The 26,772-nt window shown below is 42.8% G+C and overlaps 1 protein-coding gene across 7 annotated transcripts in view; it reads right to left on the bottom strand.

Annotated features, from left to right (window-relative positions):
* The window catches only part of UTRN (utrophin), an 863,547-nt gene that overhangs the window by 432,707 nt on the left and 404,068 nt on the right, over window positions 1-26,772 (bottom strand). For all 7 annotated transcript variants that reach the window (XM_068232090.1, XM_068232089.1, XM_068232092.1 and 4 more), the window contains one exon: window positions 25,437-25,626. In XM_068232090.1, the coding sequence (XP_068088191.1) occupies window positions 25,437-25,626 (190 nt within the window). The remainder of the gene's footprint in view (window positions 1-25,436; window positions 25,627-26,772) is intronic.

Below are 26,772 nucleotides of genomic sequence, written 5' to 3'. Positions count from 1 at the left end.
TCCACATTATCTCTGGGAATATCAGTGATAAAATTAGTTATACTGTAGTAACACAGTCAAGGTTTCCTGTCTACATTCCACCTACCTCAGTTCTTTTATTCCCAGGCACCAGTGCAACGTGACAATAATAGAAAGATGACACAGACAAGAAGGTCTCCGTATAGGAACTATTATGTTAGCTTGACCAGCTGATCGCTCTGCTGAGCTTCATACATTTCTTCCACATGTCACTATCTGACTTGATTTATAAACTAAGTTGTCCTAGGAGGTTATGAATGATATTACTCTAATATAAAGATACTGTATATCATACATAAATATGCCTGTATCATTTAGTGATTATTATTTCTAGAGCGCTGACAACTTCAGAGATTTTACAGAGTATGTAGTCATGTCACTAGCTGTCCCTCAGTGGGTCTCACAATCTAATCCCTACCAAAGTCATACATCTATCATAAGCTACATACAGGCATTAGATAAATATCACTCGGAACTCTTTTAAAACGACCAATTAACGAGCTTTCGACCAATTTTCAGTAAGCAACTGCACACGACCAACCATCACCAATGGCAACAAACGACCAATATTGTGATTTATCCTGTTGGATTTTTCTACATGGTTCTGTGTGGTTAATAGACCAATGCCATCATTGCTGAATCCTCGTCTGCATTTCTTATACAGAAAGTATTTTCAAGTGACCTCACTTAACACAACAGTCAAAAGAGGAATCCGCACACAGGCTTCAAGGAACAACGTACCTTTATTGTTCCAATGCACACATGCTCACTTAACACAAGACTGTAGGCTGTGGGTATGCTATACACCACAGAGACATTAAATAATAATTGCAGTATTAGTATAGGGCTATTCTCCTGTCGGACACAAAGCACTTGTGAGGCAGCCACTAGAGCGCACTCCATGGGCAGTAGCAGTGTTAGGGAGTCTCGCCCAAGAACTTCTTATTGAATAGGAAGAGCTAAGATTTAAACCCTGGTCTCCTATGACAGAGGCAGAGCCCCTAACCATTACACTTTCCAGCTACTTAAAAAGGCACTGTAATGATATATGGCACATTGCAGTAAATTATTTATTATACTCACTTTTACGTTAATTATCCTAGTTTAAAGTACAAAAGAAGCAAGGAGGATATGGAGGATGCCACATGTGCAATACCAGTTGCCTGGCTATATCCTGCTGACCCTCTGCCTCTAATACTTTTAGCTTTTGACCCTGAGCAAGCATATGCAAATCTGGTGTTTCTTTCATTATTGGCAGAGATGACAAGATTAGCTGCATGCTTATTTCTGGTGTTATTCAGACACTACTGCAGCCAAATAGAACAGCAGAGCTGCCAAGCAACTGGCATTATTTAAGAGGAAATAAATATGGTAGTCTCCATAATCTTCTCACTTCAGTTGTCCTTCAAGCATCAAAACACTTTCTATACCTGTATATTGTTGTATGTTGTATGTAGCCCTGGCCTCCCACTGATGCTTAGCCTAGGCCAGGCATGGGCAAACTTGGCCCTCCAGCTGTTAAGGAACGACAAGTCCCTCAATGCATTGCAGGAGTTTGAAAGCCACAGTCATGACTCATAAAGGCAAATACATTGTGGGATTTGTAGTTCCTTAACAGCTGGAGGGCCGAGTTTGCCCATGCCTGGCCTAGGCTGTATACATATGTAAAATTCTCCTTCCAGAGCATTCCTGGAGACCAGGTATTATTTTCACTATCTTCAGAACCCTCAGTAAACAAACACTCCACACAGCTGCACCTGACAGGAATAAAGATGTTGCCTCCTGTTATAAATTTCTGAATGTAAATCGGAGTGAGGAAAGATTTTACCATGGGCAAACACCAACTGAATCATTTATAAAGTAATACTGTCAAAAATTATTTTCTGTAAAGTTCCTCTTTAAAGGGAACCTCAACTGAGTAAAATTATTTAAAATAAACACATGATGCAGCTGCAAATGAATATTACATACTTATATCGCTGTCAGTTCCTCTCAGAAGCTCACCATCTACTTCTAACAATGATCCCATTCCAGTTCTGACAAGATTTTTCCCAGAACTGAAATATATTAGTTGCTGTTAGTTATGTATCAGTCACAGTCAGTTACAGCTGAAATGGCAACTGATGTGCAAGGTAATGGCCATGTTTCTTTATGGCTCAAGTGGATGATATTACAGTTTAACAATGTGCTGATCAGGAAGTTGTTATGGGGAAACAGCAATTTCAAAATGGGAGGACTGAGAATCTTATTGGACACAGTGGAAAAACAAGATACTTGAAAGGAGAAAGAGATGGAGGAGTAGACTACACAGAAGGTAAGTATGATGTGTGTATGTTTATTTTGATTCCTAATTTTCAGCCCAGGTTTTCCTTAAAGGTGATGATTTTCACATATACTCACTGTCCTAAACTGATGCACTATGGCGTGCAATAACACCTTATTCATATGAGGCAGAATACTTGTCATATGAAGGAGGAGACGTGTGTGTGTGTATAGTCATGCTGAACATGCTGAACATGCAATTATTAGTATTACCATTAACCAACCTACCAATGTTACTGAAAGATCCAGTTGCTTAAAGAGAATCTGTATTGTTAAAATCGCACAAAAGTAAACATACCAGTGTGTTAGGGGACATCTCCTATTACCCTCTGTCACAATTTCGCTGCTCCTCGCCGCATTAAAAGTGGTTAAAAACAGTTTTTAAAAGTTTGTTTATAAACAAAACAGGAAGTAGGTTGATGTACAGTATGTCCACACATAGAAAATACATCCATACACAAGCAGGCTGTATACACCCTTCCTTTTGAATCTCAAGAGATCATTTGTGTGTTTCTTTCCCCCTGCAGTTCTCATGCAATGAAGTTTCAGGCTGCTGCTTCTTCCTGCAAACAGCTTTGCCTTTGTCTGTAATTCCTCAGTATGTGAAAGCCCAGCCAGCTCAGAGGACGATTTATCCAGCTTGTAAAAGATAAGAGAGAAGAGAGAAGCTGCCCTAATCTAAATAATACACAGGCAGTGTGCATAGAGGGGCCTGGAAGGGGGAGTTCATAGCAGAACCACAACACTGAAGAACTTGGCAGCCTTCCAGACACAGGCTGACAAGTCTGACAGGGGAAAGATACATTGATTTATTACAGAGACTGTGATAGTAGAAAGTGCTGCAGTAAGCCAGAACACATTAGAACAGCTTTTGGAACTTGTAGGATGATAAAAAACAGGATGCAATTTTTGTTACGGAGTCTCTTTAACATGACAGGAAATGTAGTATGAGAAGCAAGACTCCCTTCCTTTATTTTGGAACGGTAGTGTCTTCAGTAAGTTTCTTCAGAAAGATATCAGCATTGTGTGATCTCCCCCCCCCCCCCCCCCCCGACAATGTTCACCCAAAACTAAAATATGCCACTGTCCCCAAGATTAATACATTCTCGAATCTGAACTGCACAGTAACATTTTCATGCTATAGTATATTTGGCTTTTACTGTAGATTTTATGTAATCTGGCAAGCGGCACATGGAAAATGAAATTATGCATTGGGTAATATTTCAGGTGAACATTTCATTTGCTACATATATATTTAGAATTTGGAAGGACCTGCTGGCTCTTAGTCCTTTATACAAAGGAAAATATCAGTATCTGGGAGCGATGTGTTAAGCGTGAATTACTCAGAAAACAGCCACGTAATGAAGCGCTGCAAGAGAAAGGAAAATGGAAAATGCTCTCAAGCTAATAAGATTGGACAAGGGACAGCTAAGCCATCAGTACATTCAAAATTAAGGCAATGGCGGTTCTCCGTAACTAAACATGACATTCGGAGCCAAAAGCCAAAGAACGTCTGAGAATTACATGGATGTCTATGGTCAACGTGGGCCTTTATGTAAATAAACAGGCAAGAAATGTATTTAGCGGATGCTAATTTATGCATGCTGCCACGGGGATATGGAGAAGATTAAAGGACAAATCCAGTCAAACAGCACCGGAGCTGAATCACATATATAGCGAATGCCTGGCTGCCAGAAGATCTGTAAAGCAATGTAATCCTCCTAACCCTGCTGTTGTACATGACTGCAAAGAACGGTTAAGAGTGACACACTTTTCACAGCCTGCAGGACTGTGGCGCACTGTTACTGCCCTGCCTCCTCTCTAATGTGGGGACCAGTACTGAAAACTCACACAATAGTATAAGCCACAGATAGTCCTTCCTCCCCCAGCCTACCCAGTGGACAGATTTTTTTAAGCTGGGAGCACACTAGGCAGTGCAGAAAACCTTGTGTTTTTATGTTTTTGTTTACTTAAGCGATTGCATCCCACTTTTGCATTTTTAATGCATTTTTCATGTATTTTTTGTGCGTTTTGCATTTTTTATTAATTTAACTAATCAATGGAATAAAAGACAGTAACATATTTTGAAAAAAATCAACAAAACGCATGTAAAAACAAATTCCTCTGTGTCTCCATTGAGAAACATTATGCGCGATTTACATGCCTTTTTAAAAACTATGCAATAAGTTGTGGGCTTTCAAAAACTAACATATACCATATATGTGTTTTTACATGCGGCCCATAGACTTTCAATAGCGGGAAAACTTTAGCATTTTCTGCTGCAACGCTAGATTTTTTGCCTAGTGTGTACCTAGCCTTAGGCCAGGTTCACAGTGGTCAGTTTCATAACTCATGCGTTATAATGACTGTGAGCTGCAATGGAGACTGGCCATAGACTTTAATACAAAGCCTGCATGCAGGGAGTTAAAAAAGCGCAATCCGTTACTGTTAACAGGCCCACAGAATTGTATGGGCAGTGAGTTGACATGCTGAATTATTCTGCTATGTAACTGACCACTGAACAGGGCCTAAAAATTTCAGCTGATCTGTAAATGTTTCAGGAACTGACACTAACTGAATAACAAAATGATACCACAAATGTGTAATGAATATAACAGAACTAAAGGGCATAAATATATCTGCCTCAGATGTTTTCTTTAAAAATAGCCACTGGCTGTGAATGGCCATGATTAGATGATTATAATGATCAACAAGCTCATTTGATTTGGAATGAATAAAACATAAGATTCTCTGCTGCTTCAGTTCCAGAGTGATCTCTGAATCTTCAAAAGTCTGCCCGTTTCCCTTTGCAGACAAGCTACAGTAAATATCTTAAGGGTGAACATGTTCACATTTGCAGTTGCAGGTCAATAAAAATGTGTTTTAACAGACCTGAGAAACAGGCCCAAACAGGAAAAGACACAGAACATTTATATCGCACCTTTCTCATGGCGGACGCAACGCGCCAGAGCTGCAGCCACTAGGGTGCGCTCAGAAGCAATAGCAGTGTTAGGGAGTCTTGCCCAAAGCCCATTGCAATGCAGAAATCGAACATAGCATCTAATAGCTTGAAGGATAACATTTGCAAAAACAGATGGAACATTTAAAATACATACATATAAAATGTAGATTTCTCCCAGATTAAAATGAATTAAAATTACTTTTTTCTTATGTCCCTGTCATTTATAGTAGGTAGTGAAAATGTGACAGGTTTTGGACTAGTCCATCTGCTCAAGGGATTCTCTGATAGTCTTTATTTTCAAAAGCACTTAGTAAACAGCAGTTGCTCAGTTCAACTGCTACAATACACCGTGTTTAAAGGGAACCTAAACTGAGAGGGATATGGATGTTTCCTTTTAAACAACACCAGTTGCTTGTCATTAGTTTGCAAGGTGAGCCCAATTAAAGGAAAAACCACTAAAGAAGGGGTTCAACATTATCAAGCAGACCAATATTTCCAATCAATATGGGAAAGAAAAAGGAGCTCTTTGCTGATGAAAAGGGAAATAATTGAGTGCCTTGGACAAATGAATAAGGTTTCTCTCAAATACATCGGAAGAGACCAGGTGTTAAATGTCATTACAAAGCAGCAAACAGGTATCTGAAGCTGCTGGTGCCTTTGCCATCCTGTCTGTGAACATCAAGGTGAAGGATTCTCCAGAGGATTGCAGCAATGCATAAACCTTCTATTCAGCTAACCCCTAACCAATGCTCACAAGCAGAAACGGCTGCATTGGGCCCAGAACTACATGAAGACTAATTTTCAAAAATACTTGTTAACTGATGAGTGCCATGCAACCCTCAATGGTCCAGATGGATGGAGTAGTGGATGGTTGGAAGAGAGCCACCATGTCCCTACAAGGCTACAACATCAGTAAGAAGGGGGCAGAGTAATGTTTTCGGCCAGAACCATGGGAAGAGAACCCTCATGATGGATCACATCGCGAATGGTTGTTAACATTTCCACTTAAGTCAATGTGCTTTTGTGGAAATTTGAAAGATCTTTTAAGCAATCATTTGCCTCCCTTCATTTGTTTTCGAGTTGCGCAATTATGAAATATGGATCGGGGTACGATTGATTTTCTTTGCTGGGGGGGGGGGGGGGGACCTAGCTTTAGGCCTCTTTCATATGAGCAGATGAAGGCGAGGAATTCATTATCTGTCAGCTGTTCTCGTTCAATGGCCGGGCACTTGTTAGTGCTTGGTACCGGCGCTGGACAGATGCGCCTCCCATGGATATTAAACAATACTTGAAGACAGTCATGATCATACAAATATGCCACGTACACATAGTATAGTGTATAAAGTTAAATATAATTTATTAGGGACGTATCCCTTTAAAACCAATTAAAAACCTGCGGCAGTGGTGGACAAACAAACCAAGACAAAAAATGAATGATAAACAAACAATAATAAATGACAGCACACTGATAATGTCTCACTGGCCCACAAATAGCACAACAAATATGAATAATATACATGCACAGCTGGTGTTTAACAATATATAAGTAAAGACCGCTCGCTGAGTAGCAAATGAACTGAACTCCAACATCAGCAAATGCAGTATCTGCAAATGAACGTCATAAAGACCAACACTTACCAGAGGTCTGGACTGGACTAGTTTGCCCAACCACCGCACCCTTAGCTAGCCCGCTTGCCCCTCCCATGGAGTCACATCTACTGCATAGTAACACCACCGCATGTCAAGCGCTGGCACCCATGGTGTTACAAACATCATTCAGATGCATTTTAATTTGACTGACTTGAATAGTGCTCGTGGGTGGAAGACAGATTGATGAACTTTTCTCCATTCTATGAATTAAGTCCATGTGTATATCTTTAAAAAAAAAACTCTACATAAAAACAGGGAACACCAAGAGCCCCAATAGTGTAATACGTACCGGATAAGGTGGCAATAAATTTGTATTGCTAGATACTCACAAGTCAGGGTCACCAGCAGGCAACCACTGTAAAGGCAGGTGGGGAGATTATCCTGACCCCACTCAGGATTAAGAAGTCACTCTCTGTAGACAGAAAAAAAGGGTAGCAACCCTCCACCAAGGGTGGACTCGAAATTGTACACAATGAATAGAGGCGCCAAAAGTATAAAATTAGATTTAATGAGCTTAAAAACCAACTCAAATGGCAAAAATGAAGGAGGAAGTGGTGGTCTAACCTCCCTTAAGCAGACACGACAACGACTGTGATTCAGACAGTCAAACACATTTATTAGAAACCCCCCCCCCCCCCCCCCCACAATATTTTTTTTTTTGCAACGCGTTTCGCAGGCTCAATCCCGCTTCATTGGGCAAAAGAGGGAGGAGTATCAAGCAATCTGCACAGGGATTCAAGAGGTGCTTAACTTGAATCCTTGTGCAGATTGCTTGATACTTTTCCCTGTATTGCCCGATGAAGTGGGATTGAGCCTGCAAAACACGTTGCAAAAAAATGTTGGGGCATTATCTTTTTTATTACAAAACTGCTGTCTCACTGCACATACAAAATAGTTTTAATAACAGCCTTAGCTACATGTAAATTGCACAACATAGTTTAAAAACCTACAAGTATAAAAACAACTATACCTGGCCAGGATAAGCACGCTATTATATATAAGGGACCAGATCCAGTTACCAGCAGAGTGTGATCGCCCAGCCGCAGCCTATGCAGAAAACACACCGCACACTAGGATCTATGTGGTCCTCACCCACCATCTATGCACCGCACACACGTGATCTTGTCGTTGGGGCTATCTCAGCTATTATAGCAGTTTCCTGCAGCGCTTTATTGCCATGCTGTTCCATGGATAGAGGCGTTATCTCTGCGTTTAGGAGAGTTCACACAAAAGCATTTGCGGATAAGGGATCACTATATGCAAACGTTTCAACTTTCACAAGCTTGTGGTATCTTGCGGCTGTACAGCTCACAAGGACCTCCGTTGCCCGCAGTGCACTGGGTATGCTGAATCCTCTCCACCTCCGTGTCTGACGTTCATCTCCGTCAGCCTTGGCTTTAACTTCAGCGCTGCTGGCGCTATATCCCATACATGTGTAGAGAAGCTGGATCAGTGTGGACGGCGTGGATGGTGGGGAAGCCGCGCGAGCACTCCTGCGGTAGCCACGCCCACCGACGCGTTTCGCCCCGCCCACGGGGCTTTCTCAAGATGTTGAGTGACAGTTGCCTCGGCTCTTCCTCTTTTGTATCATAACGTCATAGCTCACACCTATACAGCTTCACGGCTGCAAACACTTGTTGTATTTGATCATACATGTTTGATATTCGAGCTGATATTAACTGTAATTCGACAAGAGTCGTTTATGCAATAAAGTGTCCCTGCAACTTAATTTATATAGGGAAGACAAAGAATCGACTAAGTAAACGAATTGGAGAACATGTTGGAAATATCCGGAATGGAGACCTGGACAGCCCTTTGGGGAAGCACTTCATGGACTACCATGGGGGCAGACCTGATGGCCTGACCTTTAAAGGAATTATAAAACAATGTGTTCCCTTTCGCGGTGGAGATATAGAAAGAGAGCTCTATAAAATTCGAACAGACCTGGATTTATCGTTTGGGAACACTTGTTCCTAAAGGCCTTAACACAGATCTGAATCTGGTTTACTTTCTATGAGGACTGGCTACTTATGTGAGAGAGAGAAAAAATCTTTGCCTGAGATGCTCTCTCTACACGTGACCGTCTGCATCGGTTAATGGGTCTGCTCTTATATAAGTATGCTAATTGAAATTATGGAGAGACTTTTATGACATCCCTGCTATTAACTTAACTTAAGAGAACTTCTAAGGCAATAATGTGCTCTCAATGTATCGTAGCCCACCACTTTTGTATGTATGATCAAATACAACAAGTGTTTGCAGCCGTGAAGCTGTATGGGTGTGAGCTATGACGTTATGATACAAAAGAGGAAGAGCCGAGGCAACTGTCACTCAACATCTTGAGAAAGGCCCGTGGGCGGGGCGAAACGCGTCGGTGGGCGTGGCTACCGCAGGAGTGCTCGCGCGGCTTCCCCACCATCCACGCCGTCCACACTGATCCAGCTTCTCTACACATGTATGGGATATAGCGCCAGCAGCGCTGAAGTTAAAGCCAAGGCTGACGGAGATGAATGTCAGACACGGAGGTGGAGAGGATTCAGCATACCCAGTGCACTGCGGGCAACGGAGGTCCTTGTGAGCGGGTGCTCACCATCTGAAGTGCGCAAGTATCAAAGGCTGTACAGCCGCAAGATACCACAAGCTTGTGAAAGTTGAAACGTTTGCATATAGTGATCCCTTATCCGCAAATGCTTTTGTGTGAACTCTCCTAAACGCAGAGATAACGCCTCTATCCATGGAACAGCATGGCAATAAAGCGCTGCAGGAAACTGCAATAATAGCTGAGATAGCCCCAACGACAAGATCACGTGTGTGCGGTGCATAGATGGTGGGTGAGGACCACATAGATCCTAGTGTGCGGTGTGTTTTCTGCATAGGCTGCGGCTGGGCGATCACACTCTGCTGGTAACTGGATCTGGTCCCTTATATATAATAGCGTGCTTATCCTGGCCAGGTATAGTTGTTTTTATACTTGTAGGTTTTTAAACTATGTTGTGCAATTTACATGTAGCTAAGGCTGTTATTAAAACTATTTTGTATGTGCAGTGAGACAGCAGTTTTGTAATAAAAGATAATGGTAATGCAGTTTTTCAAGCTGCTGGCTCCTTGTTTAAACACAAGTTGCACAAATCTTTCTTAAAGGGGTAGCTCTCCATATCAAATTCCGCGAAAAAAATGTTGGGGGGAGTTTTTTGGGAGTTTCTAATAAATGTGTTTGACTGCTGCTTGAGGGAGGTAAGACCACCACTTCCTCCTTCATTTTTGCCATTTGAGTTGGTTGTTAATCTCATTTAATCTAATTTTAGCCGCAGTAAACATAGTTTAGGCATTAATTCAAATGAGAAGGTATCCCAAGCTGAATAAAACAAAATACATTTTGCTGAAATAACCTGAGAGGAGGTTAAAATTAAATGCCAGCACATTTAACAGAAACTGGCAGATTAGTATGGGCAATGTGCGATGGTTCTGACACGTCTGTAATTGAAGAACTTGGTTTTCCATTATACGGTAGGCACGCTAGAAAATGCCATGTTTACAGTATGCCGATAATATTTCATATTATGAACTTTGCATTTCCCACACACATTTCTCCAGCAATTTCCCAAATGAAATTAAAGCAAATGCAATTCCGTTTTCTAACATCACTACCTGAACTGGATTTGTTTTATGTGAGACTTATTATTCATTCTACATTAGTAAAGTGAACCTATCACCAAGTCACAGTGTTTGCGCCAGACTGTGCCAGTTAAAGTGTATCCCTCCCTAATCAGAAATAGCACAGGTCTTCCATGTGGCCATGCTAATATCCAATAGCCTATTACTCTCTTGTTAGAAATAGTTTTCATCCTTATAGCTTGAAATTCCAAACTTCTGTAATGATGTCTCCCTTTTCACCTGCCTGATGCTTATTCTTATTCTGCATAGCCTGTTTTTGGAGCAAGTCATAGCAACACATTTCCAGATTGTTGTCTCTTGTCTTTAAGTGGTATGAAACTCAGCATAATTGTCTAAAAGATTTACAGCATTAAACCTACAACCATAAAAATCATTGGTAAAAGAACAGTATTCAAACAGTTAAACAAAGCACATCCTATGGGCCCATTTCCACTAGGTTACCTGATCGCAAGCACAATTGCGTTGTGATTGCAGAACCTTTCATTTCCCCTACGGCGATTTTGGTGGGTATATGAGCGCAACTGCAATGAAAATTGTGCAAGTCACCAATTGCAATTTGGGAAAAAAAAGGAATTGCACTACTGGAAAAATAGCACCATGATTTACATGTTAATCGCAGTGCTGGTGAGATCAGCAAATATGCCATGATCTGCTTTTTGAAATGAATCTCAGCCCACTGAAAAAGGGCCCTTCTTCAGTGGGAGGCTTAGATCCGAAGCTGAAGCTTAAATCGGAAGTTGAGAACACTATTACATTATCTTGTTTATGTTTCCTTTTCAGCCACTGTTAGTAAACATTTCATAGCAGTGCTTCAGCTGAACACAGGTATGTGAAACAAGACACATTCTCAATAGATACATTGTAATATATAAATAAAGCAACTATGCAATAAGTTACAATAGCAGCTTTCAGAGCAGATAAACTGTACTTTAGTAACTTGCACTTTGTAAACAGACCATAAGGGCCTGAGCCCACTGATGCAGATGTGTCCACTATTCAGTTACACATCAATGTTACAGATGCTGAAAAGCAGACAGAAGCGGACACAACTGCATTAGTGAGCTCAGGTCCTAATATTTGTGCACAAAGGCAAATATGGTAACTGTATGGGTAATAAAAAAGTAGGACAACACATTTTTTTATTATGTCCCTTTAAAAATAAACTTTAACTTCAACCCATGATTGAACTTCATCCCAATCAGTGGTCGATACCCCCATTCCCATGATAAAACTTTAGTTTTTCTCAGATAGCTCATCAGGGACATCTGTGTGGCTGATATTGGAACCCTTCCACAGTGTGATGTCATGGCTATGTTAGTGGGTGTGTTTATAGATAAGGGCAGCTTGTGCTGTCCTTTATTTTCATGTCTTCCAGCGGTAAAGATGATGACCTGTAGGCTCACGGTGAATCAAACAACATGAACAAATTGCACAGCGAGTATGAATTATTTCTTGAGTTATCTTCTACTTTTTAACTTGATTTAAATGATTTCCCCGCTGCTATCTCTCGGTAAAGTTCCTCTTTAAAAAATGCTCCTCATCAATTGTACATTTGTGTCCCCAGAGACTGTTTTCATGCATAAAAATAAAAAATAGGGGTTTGTAAACAGGAACCCCGAAGGTGTGAAACACGTTGGTGGGCGGAGCTTGCATGATCCACGCCAGAGGGGAACTCCCGCTTTGCTGCGTAGCCTAGTGCTCGCCTCTGCGATTGGAGGAGAGCTGAGACCACAGAAGTGAGCTGAACTTGGACGCTCTAGGTCCACGCTGTATCCAGCCAGCTTGATACACTGCAGTGGAGAAATCAAAGGGCTCCGACGCTGCCGGTGAAGCGAGCAGCACAATCCATAAGCCGAGCTGTGGGTGAGATCCAACCTTTGCTTATTGCCAGTGAAATCCTACTTTGGCAAAAACACAGCTTATAATTTTTGATGAACATACCCACTATGGCCTGGCGTCTACGTTGGGCTAATCTGATTTTTTGAAGTGCTCTATTTTTGCCTGTGTGAAGGCTCTGTGCAATTACACTTATTGCCCCCATAGTGACATACTGTGCCGTTATGCTGTTAGGTAGTTTAGAGATTAGCGTGTGAGGCTTGGATTAGTGTGCATGTGATACTGGCCGGCAAGGAATGTGTTTGAAACAAGCTCTGCAACACATTCTTGTTTTTAAATGTTTGTCTTTTTTTATCCAACCTTTGATATAATAAATGTGATATTTGTTTACTATTACACGTGATACCTACTATGTTAATTATTTAGTTCTACGAACTGGTTGTGTTTATAACAGTGGGATGAGATCGTATTTATGCTCATGGTCAGGAGGAGGATTTAGACCCCTAGCCATATGAGGAAGCTGTTAACCCGCTGTATTGTGGATCTGAGTCTTATGACTCTTGTTTATGATTGACATCTGTGTGGCTGATATTGAAACCCTTCCACAGTGTGATGTCATGGTCATGTTAGTGGGTATGTTTATAGATAAGGGCAGCTTGTGCTGTCCTTTATTTTCATGTCTTCCAGCGGTAAAGATGATGATCTGCAGGCTCACGGTGAATCAAACAACATGGACAAATTGCACAGCGAGTATGAATTATTTATTGAGTTATCTTCTACTTTTTAACTTGATTTAAATGATTTCCCCACTGCAATCTCTCGGTAAAGTTCCTCTTTAAAAAATGCTCCTCATCAATTGTACATTTGTGTCCCCAGAGACTGTTTTCATGCATAAAAATTCAAAATAGGGGTTTGTAAACAGGAACAAAGTTATTAGGGCTAGGAAGAAGGGGGTTGTGGGAACCGGGATGTGCTTAAGATGCTTTCGGATTTTCAGAATTCGATATGAGAGTTTTTCTAAAAATCATGCCATGATGATGGTGAACCACACAAACTTTAAGCCGCACATTCTATCGGCTATTGTGGGCACCCCTATCAACTACATAGCAAAGCTGTGGCTATGGAGCACAGGGTGCTCAATTTCAGTGCCAACACTTACTTACTAGATAGTTGAGTGCCAACACTTGGATAACCATTAACTGATGCTTCAATACAGCTGAGTGTCAGTTGTCAGTACAGGGTTGGATGCTGGTGCTATGCTGTTATATATTTAAGCACTGGCAATCACCTATGGCATACCGGGTGCTTATTTTTGGTGCGGGCAATAAGCTATTATATATCCTGTATATATAAAAAAACCAGCTCAACATTCCTACTTTATAAACATTTATAAGTAGTCTTAGAACTGGTCTAAATGTACATTCTTAACATTTCTGTTGCCCAAAACGATTGTTCCTGATCATTTTGGGTGACACTTTAATGGCCATGAAGCCCCGCTGCTCATCTCTCTGCCAGACATCCTGTACTGTGCTATGTAGAGGGAAAGGGGAGGGGGGGGGGCGACCTGGACTTAAAGGGAAGTTCCCACAAGAACAACAGAGGTAAGGCATTAGTTATCCAGCATAAATAATCACCTAAACAAGCTCCGGAAGACACCTGTACAAGTTTTAAGCTTTTGGCTGATACAAGGACAATGATGGTTTCAGCTATGGCCAATTGAAATGTGTGCCCACTGCTTAAAACAATAGTCCTACCGCTCAACAATGCCAAAACAGAATACCAGTGCAGGTAGTAACATAATTAAAACAAAAGCAAACAAAAAATAAAATAAATAAATAAAAAAGGGTACTAGATCAGGCACTTCCAGTGATGACTCAAGTGACAGTCATCATCCAGACCAAAAACACAGTACTGTACAGTGAAAAACATACATATATTTCGCCAAACAAAAATAGCTGAAAAAGTATTCATGGTATTGATTGTTTTGTCAAGCACCACAGCATCTGTACAAAGTGAGTGAAATTGTTTCGTACTCTTATTATTGATAGCCATTGATCAATATTTTGGTCCAGCAGGATTCTCGGGCTGAACGCAAATGTAATATTTTCTGACACGTATTGATTTTTCTCCCTGAGGAAATCCACAGGGGGAATAATGAAAGAAACCAATTTTTCAAACCTGAGCCTCGGTCACATGTTTCAGGCTTTTTTCAAACTATATTACTGAACTGTCACGTTCTGTACATAACATGATGGAAGACTGAAATCAAATATATGCAGAATGTAAGCATGCTGCACTTTCCGCAGTGCCTATATATTTCAATGTATGAAATCTTCATGTAAATAGCAGAGATTGATATCAACTCTCAGTGTCACTTCCTAACAAGACCCGACAGAAAGTCACTAGCGGTTACTAAAAAGAACAACTTGCTATGCATTATGTTAGATATCAAAATGCCAAGAAATACATCTCACAAGCTGAGCAGAGTATTTACAGAACATAAGGATTCATGACACAGAGATGTCAAAGGCTTCAAAAGCAAGATTCCAAGTAAAGATAAAGCATCAGGGACATCTGATGTATAGATCATGTCTCTGCATGAATTAATGGGGAAAGCACTGAAGAACATAAGTGATACTGCAAACCTGGCCTGGGTTCAATAAAACTGTTTACTACTTAATTGTTAAAGCCTGCTCACAGGATCCCAAAAAACTTCAATTGAGTCATACCAAGCCAAAGTAAAAACGAGTATAAACATACATCCTGAATTGCTAGCAGAATCAAACTCAATACTGTACATAAAAATCATCAAATAGCTGCGCACTATGATACTGTTCAGGCAAGTGTCTCTCTCTTTCATGTAAGACAGTCAAACAATACAATTGAGGTGGAGTTCTTCCTAAATGGCTTTTCAGAGTGTAGTGACCACCTCTCACGGGAATTCACCTCCACCACACCCCAAGCAGTGGGAACTCACCGCATACAAATGACCCTCTGTTAGATGGGTCTCCAGCGCCTATGGGGTCATCTGGCCGCCCCCTGCCACTCAAGGATTCTTCTCCACTGTTGTCACTTTGCTGTAGTATCAATTCACCTCAAAAAAAGCATAACCAAAGCTCCCATAGCGTAAAATTGTAAAACACTTTAATTTTAAACGAAATGCAAACTTACAAACGTATCCGTTGTTCAAGGCACAGAGTTTTAGTGGGCTCTACCCCAAACGTGGGCCACCGGGTCGGCTTGGCTGCGCTGGTCTTTTGGCCTCCCTCTGGTTCCTCACGTATCCCCTGGTGCTCTTTCCCCGTTTGCTGGCCGCGTGCGCTTGACCGGTTTCGTCGCCTATAGTGACTCCTCAGAAGCATGCGCGGCCCTCTGCAAGCTCTCTCTTATACCTATCCATCCCCTCCCTCCCCTCCCCTTCTCGGGTCTGACCCGGAAACATCCCTCCCCACGCTACCTCTGCCAATAGGAGCGCGTCTGCCCGGAACCTACTCGGGACACACGTCTCCTTGGCAACTATGTATCGCTCTACGCGATAGTCGGGACGTCATCCTGGAGCGACTGCGCTGTCGCATAAACATCAGTAGCTGAGCTGCAGCTATCTAGTGTCCGTTTGGCTAACTGCCTCTCCCCAGGCGTATATTTCCCTTACTATGCGGGTTATTAGCCGCTTTACTCCAGGCTGTGTCAGCCTATGCCCCTTGGTGGCTAATTCTATTATTGCGCTCTCCTCTAGGGATTTTGCAATGGCATTAAGCCTTATATCTTAGCACACCCTCTGCTTCCCCGGGGACCCTTGGGGATATCACCCTAACAGCGAATTGATGGGTGTCAGTCATTTTTCTATATATACAATGTCATATTTCCTCAACTTTATATTTTTCAAAGGATTTTTTTCTCTTTTTCTTTTTACCAAGCATGTTATACAGTTTCCTCTAAGTATACACCATTTTTCGTGTTAGCTTACTCTGAAAACTCCTACAGTGCTACATTACACACCTCAAACCTGCCTAAACATACTGTGCAAATTTCAACGTGCAAAAGTGAATATCACCCTTTTTGAAAAAGCCACTTTTAAATGGCTAGTGAAAAATGTTCATAATATTAGTGTCCCTCCCCTCCCCCCCCCCCCCCAACACTCCCCATTCCTATTCCCCTTAAACTTCAATAGCATCGTGGATTTTCAAACATGGCTTCCATTCACCTTTATACTTTTCAGTCATTACTTATAAAACATACTAAATCAATATCGGCGTTTAACCCCCTCGGTTTCAATGTGCCCAGCATATAGATCCATTTTGTTTCTTTTTGTGATACCCCTTTCACCAAATTCCCCCCCCCCCCCCCCCCCTCCATGGTTTAACTATCTTCTCCACTCCACAAAAAGACAACAACGACGGGTTACCATTATGCACCTTTTTAAAATGGGCTGATAACGTGTGACTCATTAAGCCTTTTTTGATATTCCTCAAATGTTCCCCAATCCTCTCTTTTAGAGGTCTTGTCGTTCTTCCGACATATTGGTAGCCACAAGGGCACCAGGCCACATATACTACACATTTGTCGTTACATGTAATAAAGTCCCTGATCTTAAAGACCTCACCATTGGAATGACTTCTAAACCTGTGCTCCTCTCTGTGGTTTGGCCTCTCTGCATCCCTTGCAGTCCCTACATGGAAAAAAACCCGGTTTCTGCAAACCCAAAAATTTTGGTGGCAGTTTTTTTGGTTCTACACAGCTTGGGGCTAGGAGGTTTTTGAGATTTGGGGCCTTTCTGTAAATAAACTTAGGTCTTATAGGTAGTAATTTGCCTAAAGGTGGCCATACACTGGCCCGATTTGCGGCAGTTTCGACAGCAGATTCGATCACTGGGATCGAATCTGCTGCCAATCGTTCGCGCAACACGCACCCGCCGATCCGATTTCCTCCCGAAATCGGATCGGTCCGTCGATCGCGCCGTGCGGGAAATTACCCTCGATCGCCCGCGGGTAGGGAGCGCGTCGCTAGCGGCGGCCGATCCGATCAGGTATACATTACCTGAGGCTGGCTCCCGGGCATCCCGTCCGTCACTGCTCCCGTCATGGCGCCTCCGGCATCCTCGCATAACTTCCGCTGTCATGCCAGTGACAGCGGAAGTACAACTAGAGGGCGCTCTATTTGAACTTCCGCTGTCACTGGTGTGATAGCTTAAGTTCTATGCGGATGCCGGAGCCGGAGGTGCCACATGACGGGGACATCACGCCCGGGAGCCAGCCTCAGGTAATGTATACCGGCGGGGGGAGCGGCGGCAGCACCACCACAACAGATTGTGATCGGTTTCAGGCTGAAATCGATTCACAATCTGTTTGCAGGAAAGGCAGCCATACGATCCCTCTCTGATCAGATTCGATCAGATAGGGATCTGTCAGCTGGTCGATCTGATGGCACATCGACCAGTGTATGGCTGCCTTAAGTCCGTATCTGACAATAAGATCTCCCAATGTTTTTCCACTATTTTCTCCAAGTGTTTATATTGATTGCTGAACTCTGTTATAAAGGCATAATTGTGTTCTTCACTCCCATTTCTTTCATTCCTTTCCCTATTTATTAGTTCTCCCCGATCCACCGTTCTCACCCTTTGTATTTCTTCCTCTAAAAAACTTTCTTCATATCCCTTTTCCATGAATCTCCTCTTTAGAACGCCTGATTGATCTTCGTAATCCTCCACCTTACTACAGTTTCTCCTCACCCTCATGAATTGTCCCTTTGGCACATTTTTTATCCACTTTGGATGGTGACCACTTTTGGTGGATATATAGCCATTTCTGTCTGTAGCTGTAGCTTCATTTTTCAAAGCTACAGACAGAAATGGCTATATATCCACCAAAAGTGGTCACAATCCAAAGTGGATAAAAAATGTGCCAAGGGGACAATTCATGAGGGTGAGGAGAAACTGTAGTAAGGTGGAGGATTACGAAGATCAATCAGGAGTTCTAAAGAGGAGATTCATGGAAAAGGGATATGAAGAAAGTTTTTTAGAGGAAGAAATACAAAGGGTGAGAACGGTGGATCGGGGAGAACTAATAAATAGGGAAAGGAATGAAAGAAATGGGAGTGAAGAACACAATTATGCCTTTATAACAGAGTTCAGCAATCAATATAAACACTTGGAGAAAATAGTGGAAAAACATTGGGAGATCTTATTGTCAGATACGGACTTAGGCAAATTACTACCTATAAGACCTAAGTTTATTTACAGAAAGGCCCCAAATCTCAAAAACCTCCTAGCCCCAAGCTGTGTAGAACCAAAAAAACTGCCACCAAAATTTTTGGGTTGGCAGAAACCGGGTTTTTTCCATGTAGGGACTGCAAGGGATGCAGAGAGGCCAAACCACAGAGAGGAGCACAGGTTAGAAGTCATTCCAATGGTGAGGTCTTTAAGATCAGGGACTTTATTACATGTAACGACAAATGTGTAGTATATGTGGCCTGGTGCCCTTGTGGCTACCAATATGTCGGAAGAACGACAAGACCTCTAAAAGAGAGGATTGGGGAACATTTGAGGAATATCAAAAAAGGCTTAATGAGTCACACGTTATCAGCCCATTTTAAAAAGGTGCATAATGGTAACCCGTCGTTGTTGTCTTTTTGTGGAGTGGAGAAGATAGTTAAACCATGGAGGGGGGGGGGGGGGGGAATTTGGTGAAAGGGGTATCACAAAAAGAAACAAAATGGATCTATAGTAAGTAATGACTGAAAAGTATAAAGGTGAATGGAAGCCATGTTTGAAAATCCACGATGCTATTGAAGTTTAAGGGGAATAAGTATGGGGAGTGTTGGGGGGGGGGGGGGAGGGGAGGGACACTAATATTATGAACATTTTTCACTAGCCAATTAAAAGTGGCTTTTTCAAAAAGGGTGATATTCACTTTTGCACGTTGAAATTTGCACAGTATGTTTAGGCAGGTTTGAGGTGTGTAATGTAGCACTGTAGGAGTTTTCAGAGTGAGCTAACACGAAAAATGGTGTATATTTAGAGGAAACTGTATAACATGCTTGGAAAAAAGAAAAAGAGAAAAAAATCCTTTGAAAAATATAAAGTTGAGGAAATATGACATTGTATATATAGAAAAATGACTGACACCCATCAATTCGCTGTTAGGGTGATATCCCCAAGGGTCCCCGGGGAAGCAGAGGGTGTGCTAAGATATAAGGCTTAATGCCATTGCAAAATCCCTAGAGGAGAGCGCAATAATAGAATTAGCCACCAGGGGGCGTAGGCTGACACAGCCTGGAGTAAAGCGGCTAATAACCCGCATAGTAAGGGAAATATACGCCTGGGGAGAGGCAGTTAGCCAAACGGACACTAGATGGCTGCAGCTCAGCTACTGATGTTTATGCGACAGCGCAGTCGCTCCAGGATGACGTCCCGACTATCGCGTAGAGCGATACATAGTTGCCAAGGAGACGTGTGTCCCGAGTAGGTTCCGGGCAGACGCGCTCCTATTGGCAGAGGTAGCGTGGGGAGGGATGTTTCCGGGTCAGACCCGAGAAGGGGAGGGGATGGATAGGTATAAGAGAGAGCTTGCAGAGGGCCGCGCATGCTTCTGAGGAGTCGCTATAGGCGACGAAACCGGTCAAGCGCACGCGGCCAGCAAACGGGGAAAGAGCACCAGGGGATACGTGAGGAACCAGAGGGAGGCCAAAAGACCAGCGCAGCCAAGCCGACCCGGTGGCCCACGTCTGGGGTAGAGCCCACTAAAACTCTGTGCCTTGAACAACGGATACGTTTGTAAGTTTGCATTTCGTTTAAAATTAAAGTGTTTTTACAATTTTACGCTATTGGAACTTTGGTTATGCTTTTTTTGAGGTGAATTGATACTACAGCAAAGTGACAACAGTGGAGGAGAATCCTTGAGTGGCAGGGGGCGGCCAGATGACCCCATAGGCGCTGGAGACCCATCTAACAGAGGGTCATTTGTATGCGGTGAGTTCCCACTGCTTGGGGTGTGGTGGAGGTGAATTCCCGTGAGAGATGGTCACTACACTCTGAAAAGCCATTTAGGAAGAACTCCACCTCAATTGTATTGTTTGACTGTCTTACATGAAAGAGAGAGACACTTGCCTGAACAGTATCATAGTGCGCAGCTATTTGATGATTTTTGTGAATTTATGTGTATGTTGAGCAGCGCACCACCAGTGAAACCCCGTTTTAATATCAGCGCAGTTTTTTTTAGCTTTTTGGAATTCAATACTGTACATGACCATGTGGAACCTCAATGGGATGGGATGCCGGTGAAGCACCCAATGATGTGGCTACTGCAGGTGGAGCCAGGAGAGGTACAATGGTTTTGTTTAATGATTCTACATGCTGGATCATCAAAGTGACCTCAGTGGACCTCAGGGGACACCTGTTGCAATGCTAGATTCTCAACTTAGATGGCCCCGTGGCTGGCTGGTCTCAACTGAGATGGCCCTGCGGCTGGCTCGTCTCAACTTAAGGGGCCCATACACCTAACGATTTTCCCGCCGAAATACAGCCGTTTCGATCACAGTGATCGAAACGGCCGTGAAATTGCTGCGCACACCGCTGACAGAACGATACATTTCCGTCCGAAAGCCATCGTTCCTGTCGACTCCCGTCGATCCATCCGTGCGGAAGATTTTTCTCGATCGCCGGCGGGTCGGGAGTGCGTCGATAGCGGCGTTCGAATGCCCGACGACCGACGCAATACAGCGGAGATACATTACCTGCTCCGCCGGCGCGAGTCCCCGCTGTCACCGCTGTCACCTCCCGGCTGGTATCTTTTCCGCATCACGGCATCCGGCATAACTTCCTGTGTCACTGCAGTGACAGCGGAAGTACAAATAGAGGGCGCTCTATTTGAATTTCCGCTGTCACTGGAGTGACAGAAAGTTATACGCGGATGCGTGATGCGGAAGGTGATGGGAGAAGATGCCAGCCGGAAGCCGATGCGGAGAAGATGCCGGGACCAGGCGGAGAAGAAGACAGAGGTGGACCAGAGGTGGCAGCGGCAGCTCCACAGATTGTGATATTGTGATCGGTTTCAGGCTGAAATCGATTCACAATCTGTTTGCAGTAAGGTGGCCATACGATCCCTCTCTGATCAAATTCGATCAGAGAGGGATATATCTTTTGGTCGAATCTGATTGCAAATCGACCAGTATATGGCCACCTTTAGATGGCCCCGCGGCTGGCTCGTCTCAACTGAGATGGCCCCGCCGCTGGCTCGTCTCAACTGAGATTGCCCCGCCGCTGGCTCGTCTCAACTGAGATGGCCCCGCCGCTGGCTCAGCCGAGAACACTCTAGTGAGTGTGCTTTCCTCTAGGGATGCTGCAAAATGTATTAGAGATTGTGCTGTTGCGATCATGTACATGCACTCACAGCAAGATTTTTACTTATTTATTCATTAATAAATTCAGAGCAGTCTCAAAAAAGTTCTGACTGTATGGACAACAATGACAACAATAACGCAACCACTAATTTACCAACTGTTCAGCATCCATCATCAGAGTCTGTTCATGGCTGAAAACATTTGCTACCTAAAAGGAGATAGTTTGGAATATATCCATGCAAGTAAACCTTAAGTTATTCACTCTTACTTTTTCAAGCCCTCTCTTTATTTGCATTTCTGACTACCTAGTCTCAGCAGTAATGGACTTTCCAACCACCCCAAAGTGTTGTGCTCTGATGGCCACTCAGTCTCAGCCACCCTCTCGCTACCTAAAAGGTTATTTCCAGTCTGTATCTGGGTGTTTCAACTCTGTTCTTCATGATTTCATATTACTGTTCACTGTTAACTGTATCCTCAACTTAACACATTTCAGATTAAAGCGGATCCGAGATGAAAAACTAACTATAACAAGTAAAAAACCTAATCCCCCCTCCTCCCCTCTGCCTCTGAAATCTCTGGCTAGTAATACCTCCCCCTCCTCCTGCCCAGACTGAGCTCCCATGAGCCCTTGCTACTGCCAAGGCTCTCTGAAAAACTGTGGGCGAGGCTTGTTTAGTTTATAGGGAATTAGAGTATTAAAACAAAAACGTATTTGGCTTGAGGAATGCCCTATAAACAATAGGAAAGGAACACAATTATGCAATGAGTAAAAGTTCATCTCGCATCCACTTTAAAACTTCTGTTATGAAGTTAATACTGTATCTTGTTTGCATCCTGACAACAACACTAGCTACACTTATTAGCAGCTGCTAGCTTTGAGCATTACTACATATTCTGATTACATTTTTTATGAAGCCCCTGCTTTAGTTTCAAAGTCCTTTCCCCTTACGTTCACCATAATCACTCCCACACAAGCACTCTAAAATGTCAAACTAGTGTCACTGTTAGAGTTGTAACCTTGTAACTCAGGATGACTGTGCCTTCTAATTACTATTGTACTTCTATAAAACCACCACCTTATGATTCATGTCAGGTGACCTCATGTTTGAATAGGAGATAATGTGACTTGTTTAAAGAGTAACTGTCAGGCTGCAGAAGCTAATTTAAACCTCTATTCTCCTGTGTTAAACAGTTTAGACAGAAGCCAAAAGACATTACTAAAGATAAAAATCTCTCTTACATTTAAGCAGGCCATACACTGGCTCGATTCACGGCCGTTTCGACAGCAGATCCGATCCTGGGATCGGATCTGCTGCCAATCGCTTGCGCTAAACGCACCCGCCGATCCGATTCCCTCCCGAAATCGGATCGGACCGTCGATCGCGCCGTGCGGGAAATTACCCTCGATCGCCCGGCGGTAGGAGCGCGTCGCTTGCGGCGTACGATTCGGGCCCGATCCGAGCATGTATACATTACCTGAAGCTGGCTCCGGGGTCCTCTTCTCCTCGCTGCACCGCATTTCCGCATCTCCCAGTGTACGCTTATACTTCCTGTGTCACTCCGGTGACCAGGAAGTTGAAATAGAGGGCGCTCTATTTGAACTTCCTGGTCACGGAGTAACACAGGAAGCGCCGGGATGGAGCAAGAACAGCAGTGCGGTGCAGTGCAGAGAAGACGCCCGGGAGCCAGCCTCAGGTAATGTATACGGGGGGGGGGGGACAGGCGGCAGGAGCAGCTGAACAGATTGTGATCGGTTTCAGGCTGAAATCGATTCACAATCTGTTTGCAGTAAAGGCAGCCATACGATCCCTATCTGATCAGATTCGATCAGATAGGGATCTGTCAGCTGGTCGATCTAATGGCACATCGACCAGTGTATGGCCACCTTTAATGTGTGCTTATCACCAAAGCTAAGCTCCTAAGGAGGACGCAAGCCGCATTCCATACTGCAAAGCATTCTGGGGCCCTCCCCTCGGCTGCTAAGGAGAAGACGGGATCAAGTTTCAGCAGCTTCTAAACTCACAGCACAGATAAATCTCCGGGAAGATTACTCTGCAGGAGTCCGCTATTGTTCCTAGCCACATGGCTCATTAATATTCACTGCACACTGTGTTATTCTGTACGAGCTGTTCTGTGATCAGAAGCAGGCAGGACATGACGACACATTTGGCTTCACAAACATGGAACCTGCCATGGGCTGTCAGGAGCATCATTCTCTGCATATACTATATACAAATTCTGTGAAATCCAAACGTGGACAGTGAAATGCATATGTAATGTAAGTACAGCCAATCTTTAGCTACTGATATATGTGTTTATTTTCTCTGAGACCTTATACCTAACAGCTCCTCTTTAACATTTCATTTGTGATACTTAAACTAATAAACAAAACTTACGTAATCTATACATGCCAGGTTTGCAGAATTACTTATGCACACACACTCGCACACAATATATACACACACAATTTCCTAGACAACAACCGGAAAGCCACACAATGAACTTCTAGGACCTCACTGAATGCTCAACATGCATCACTGCATCAACAAACAATCTTAGGGAACTTTTCCACTCAGAAGTGCGATTTTGCATGAGCAATGCAATCGCACTTCCTTCTACTTCCACTCGCCGTGAATGTGCCGTGAACCATTAGTCACGAAGTACGATCACAATGAAAATCATCCTGTAACGATATGAAAGAAGAAACCGAGAGCCCAATATAGTGTAATATGTATTGGAAATATGGTGGGAGAAAATGAGACGTAAGTATTATACTTACAAACCAGGGTTACCTCCAAGGCAACCACTGAATTGAGGTGGGGAGAACAAGCCTGTCCCCACTCAGGAGTAAAACGTCGCTCTCTGACAGGGGAGAAAAGAGGGTGTAACACCCTTCCACCAAGGGTGGATAGCTTTGTATGTAGAGATGTACAGAGGCGCCAATAGGATAAAAAGCACTAAAAACGTTAAAAAATTGGACCAGCCAACCCAAAATAGACACCGGTACTGTCGATTATGGTTGTAGACAATTTATTCACATACTCCTAAAACAGGTTGCAACGCGTTTCGCAGGCAATATCCCGCTTCATCAGGCATTAAACAGGAGCAAAAACACAGCACGGTTGCAGATCTACGCTTGGCACCTCTGTGTGATCACATCTCTACATACAATGAAAATCATGCAGGTCGGTGACTAGAAGACCGAATTGCACTAGTGGAAAAACAGCACCGCGAAATACATGTTAATCACAATACTGCTGCACAATACTGCTGCGATCAGCAACGCGTGAGCAATCTGCTTTTTAGAGTGAATTGCAGCAAGTGGAAGAGCAGCGGTGCTACTATTAAAGGACAAAGTCTAAAATATGATTTTTGTTTGTAAAGAAATAAGCAGCACAGAATATAATAAAATGTTGGAACAGCAAGAGACATATTTTAGGGTAAAGTTTAATGGATAACAGTACTTAATAGTAAATGGTTTAGCCATAAGGCCCTCATTCATCAGAAAAAAGGTTCCAAAGCTGTTAAGGACTATTAGTTAGAAAGCATCTTTCAGACTCCTACAACAGTGACTGATACCTCTCTGAGTAATTGCATATTACTTAATGATCATATGAATGAAGCCTGTGAGGGTTACCTGTAGCTGGGCTCGGAGCTGGCGTAAGCGGTTAACATCTTGCTGGACACCCTCACGCTGCGATGCATCCATAAGAACATTTACTGTTGTCTCTGCCTCCTGCATCCACTTCATGAAGTTCTCATGCTCTTTGGCCAAGGTCTGGAAATTCTTGAGCTCCTTCTCCAGGGTGCTCTGCCGGTCACCAACCCTAAAAGAGCAGAAACAAGCAACAACTTTGATGTCAAAGTTAAAAGGAAGAAAAAACAAACAAACTGCATGCATGGAACGATTAATGGTGAAAGATTTACCGACTCTGCCTAGATTTCTTTCCTTTTAATCTCTCTGAAGTTGAGGATGTATCATTAAGACAAGCAAGAAAAATGGGGTTTGCTGTAATTATTCGGGACAAGGTTGCCTCTTTGAAAATAATGAATGAGTGTACATTTTAATAAATACATCACATCCATGTAATTAATCATATATATTTTTACATACTTGGATAATCATCATATTGAACATCAAATTGTAAAATTTAAAATACATGTACGGTAAGTGTACATACGAGATGTACTTTTGTTCCAAAGTAAAATGTACTATGTATCCCTCTGTCGATGTCGTAGGAAGTAGTCAAAATCTGGCAGCTCTGACAGGTTTTGGACTAGACCATTTCCTTGTGAGGAAATCTTTGGGGCTTTCTTTATTTTCAAAAACACGTAGGGCCTGTTTCCACTGCCAAAATTGTGTATGAGTATGGAATCTGGCTGCCATCTTTGTATATCGTACCTGCTTTCCAGGGAAAGGCTTTGTAAAGCAATTTCCTTGCATGTGCAGCCATTTCAATGGAAAGCAATTATGGCTACATGTGTTTATTTGGAGGTTATTATGGCTAATGCAAGAAAACAATATTTCAAGCCCTTAGAATTTAGTCACAATGACGATATGACTTAAACTGAAATTAAGGCGGCCATTTTGTGTACAAAGGTACATGTAGTCCCCAGTTAATGAATGAGATAGGGGCTGTAGGTTCCTTCTGAACCTGAATATGTTTTTAACTCAGAACACTGTGCCCTCTCTATCTCCTCTACCTCCTCTATGCCTCCCAGTGCCTTCAGTGTCCCCTCACAGTGGATCACAGGTTTACTTGTAACTTGCTATATAGCATGGTGTAATATATAGATATATACACTGTATATATATATATATATATATATAGAGAGAGAGAGAGAGAGAAAGAGAGAGAGAGAGAGAGAGAGAGAGAGAGCGCTTAAAGCAATTATCAAGCAAAATTATAGCAAATCCGATTTACTTACCTTGGGCTTACTCCAGCCCCTTACAGCTGTCTGTCCCACGCTGA

Source organism: Hyperolius riggenbachi, chromosome 4 (genome assembly GCF_040937935.1).
Source record: "Hyperolius riggenbachi isolate aHypRig1 chromosome 4, aHypRig1.pri, whole genome shotgun sequence".
Lineage (NCBI taxonomy): Eukaryota > Metazoa > Chordata > Amphibia > Anura > Hyperoliidae > Hyperolius > Hyperolius riggenbachi.
Note: the sequence above shows the minus strand (reverse complement) of the source record. Positions and strands in the feature narration are given on the sequence as shown.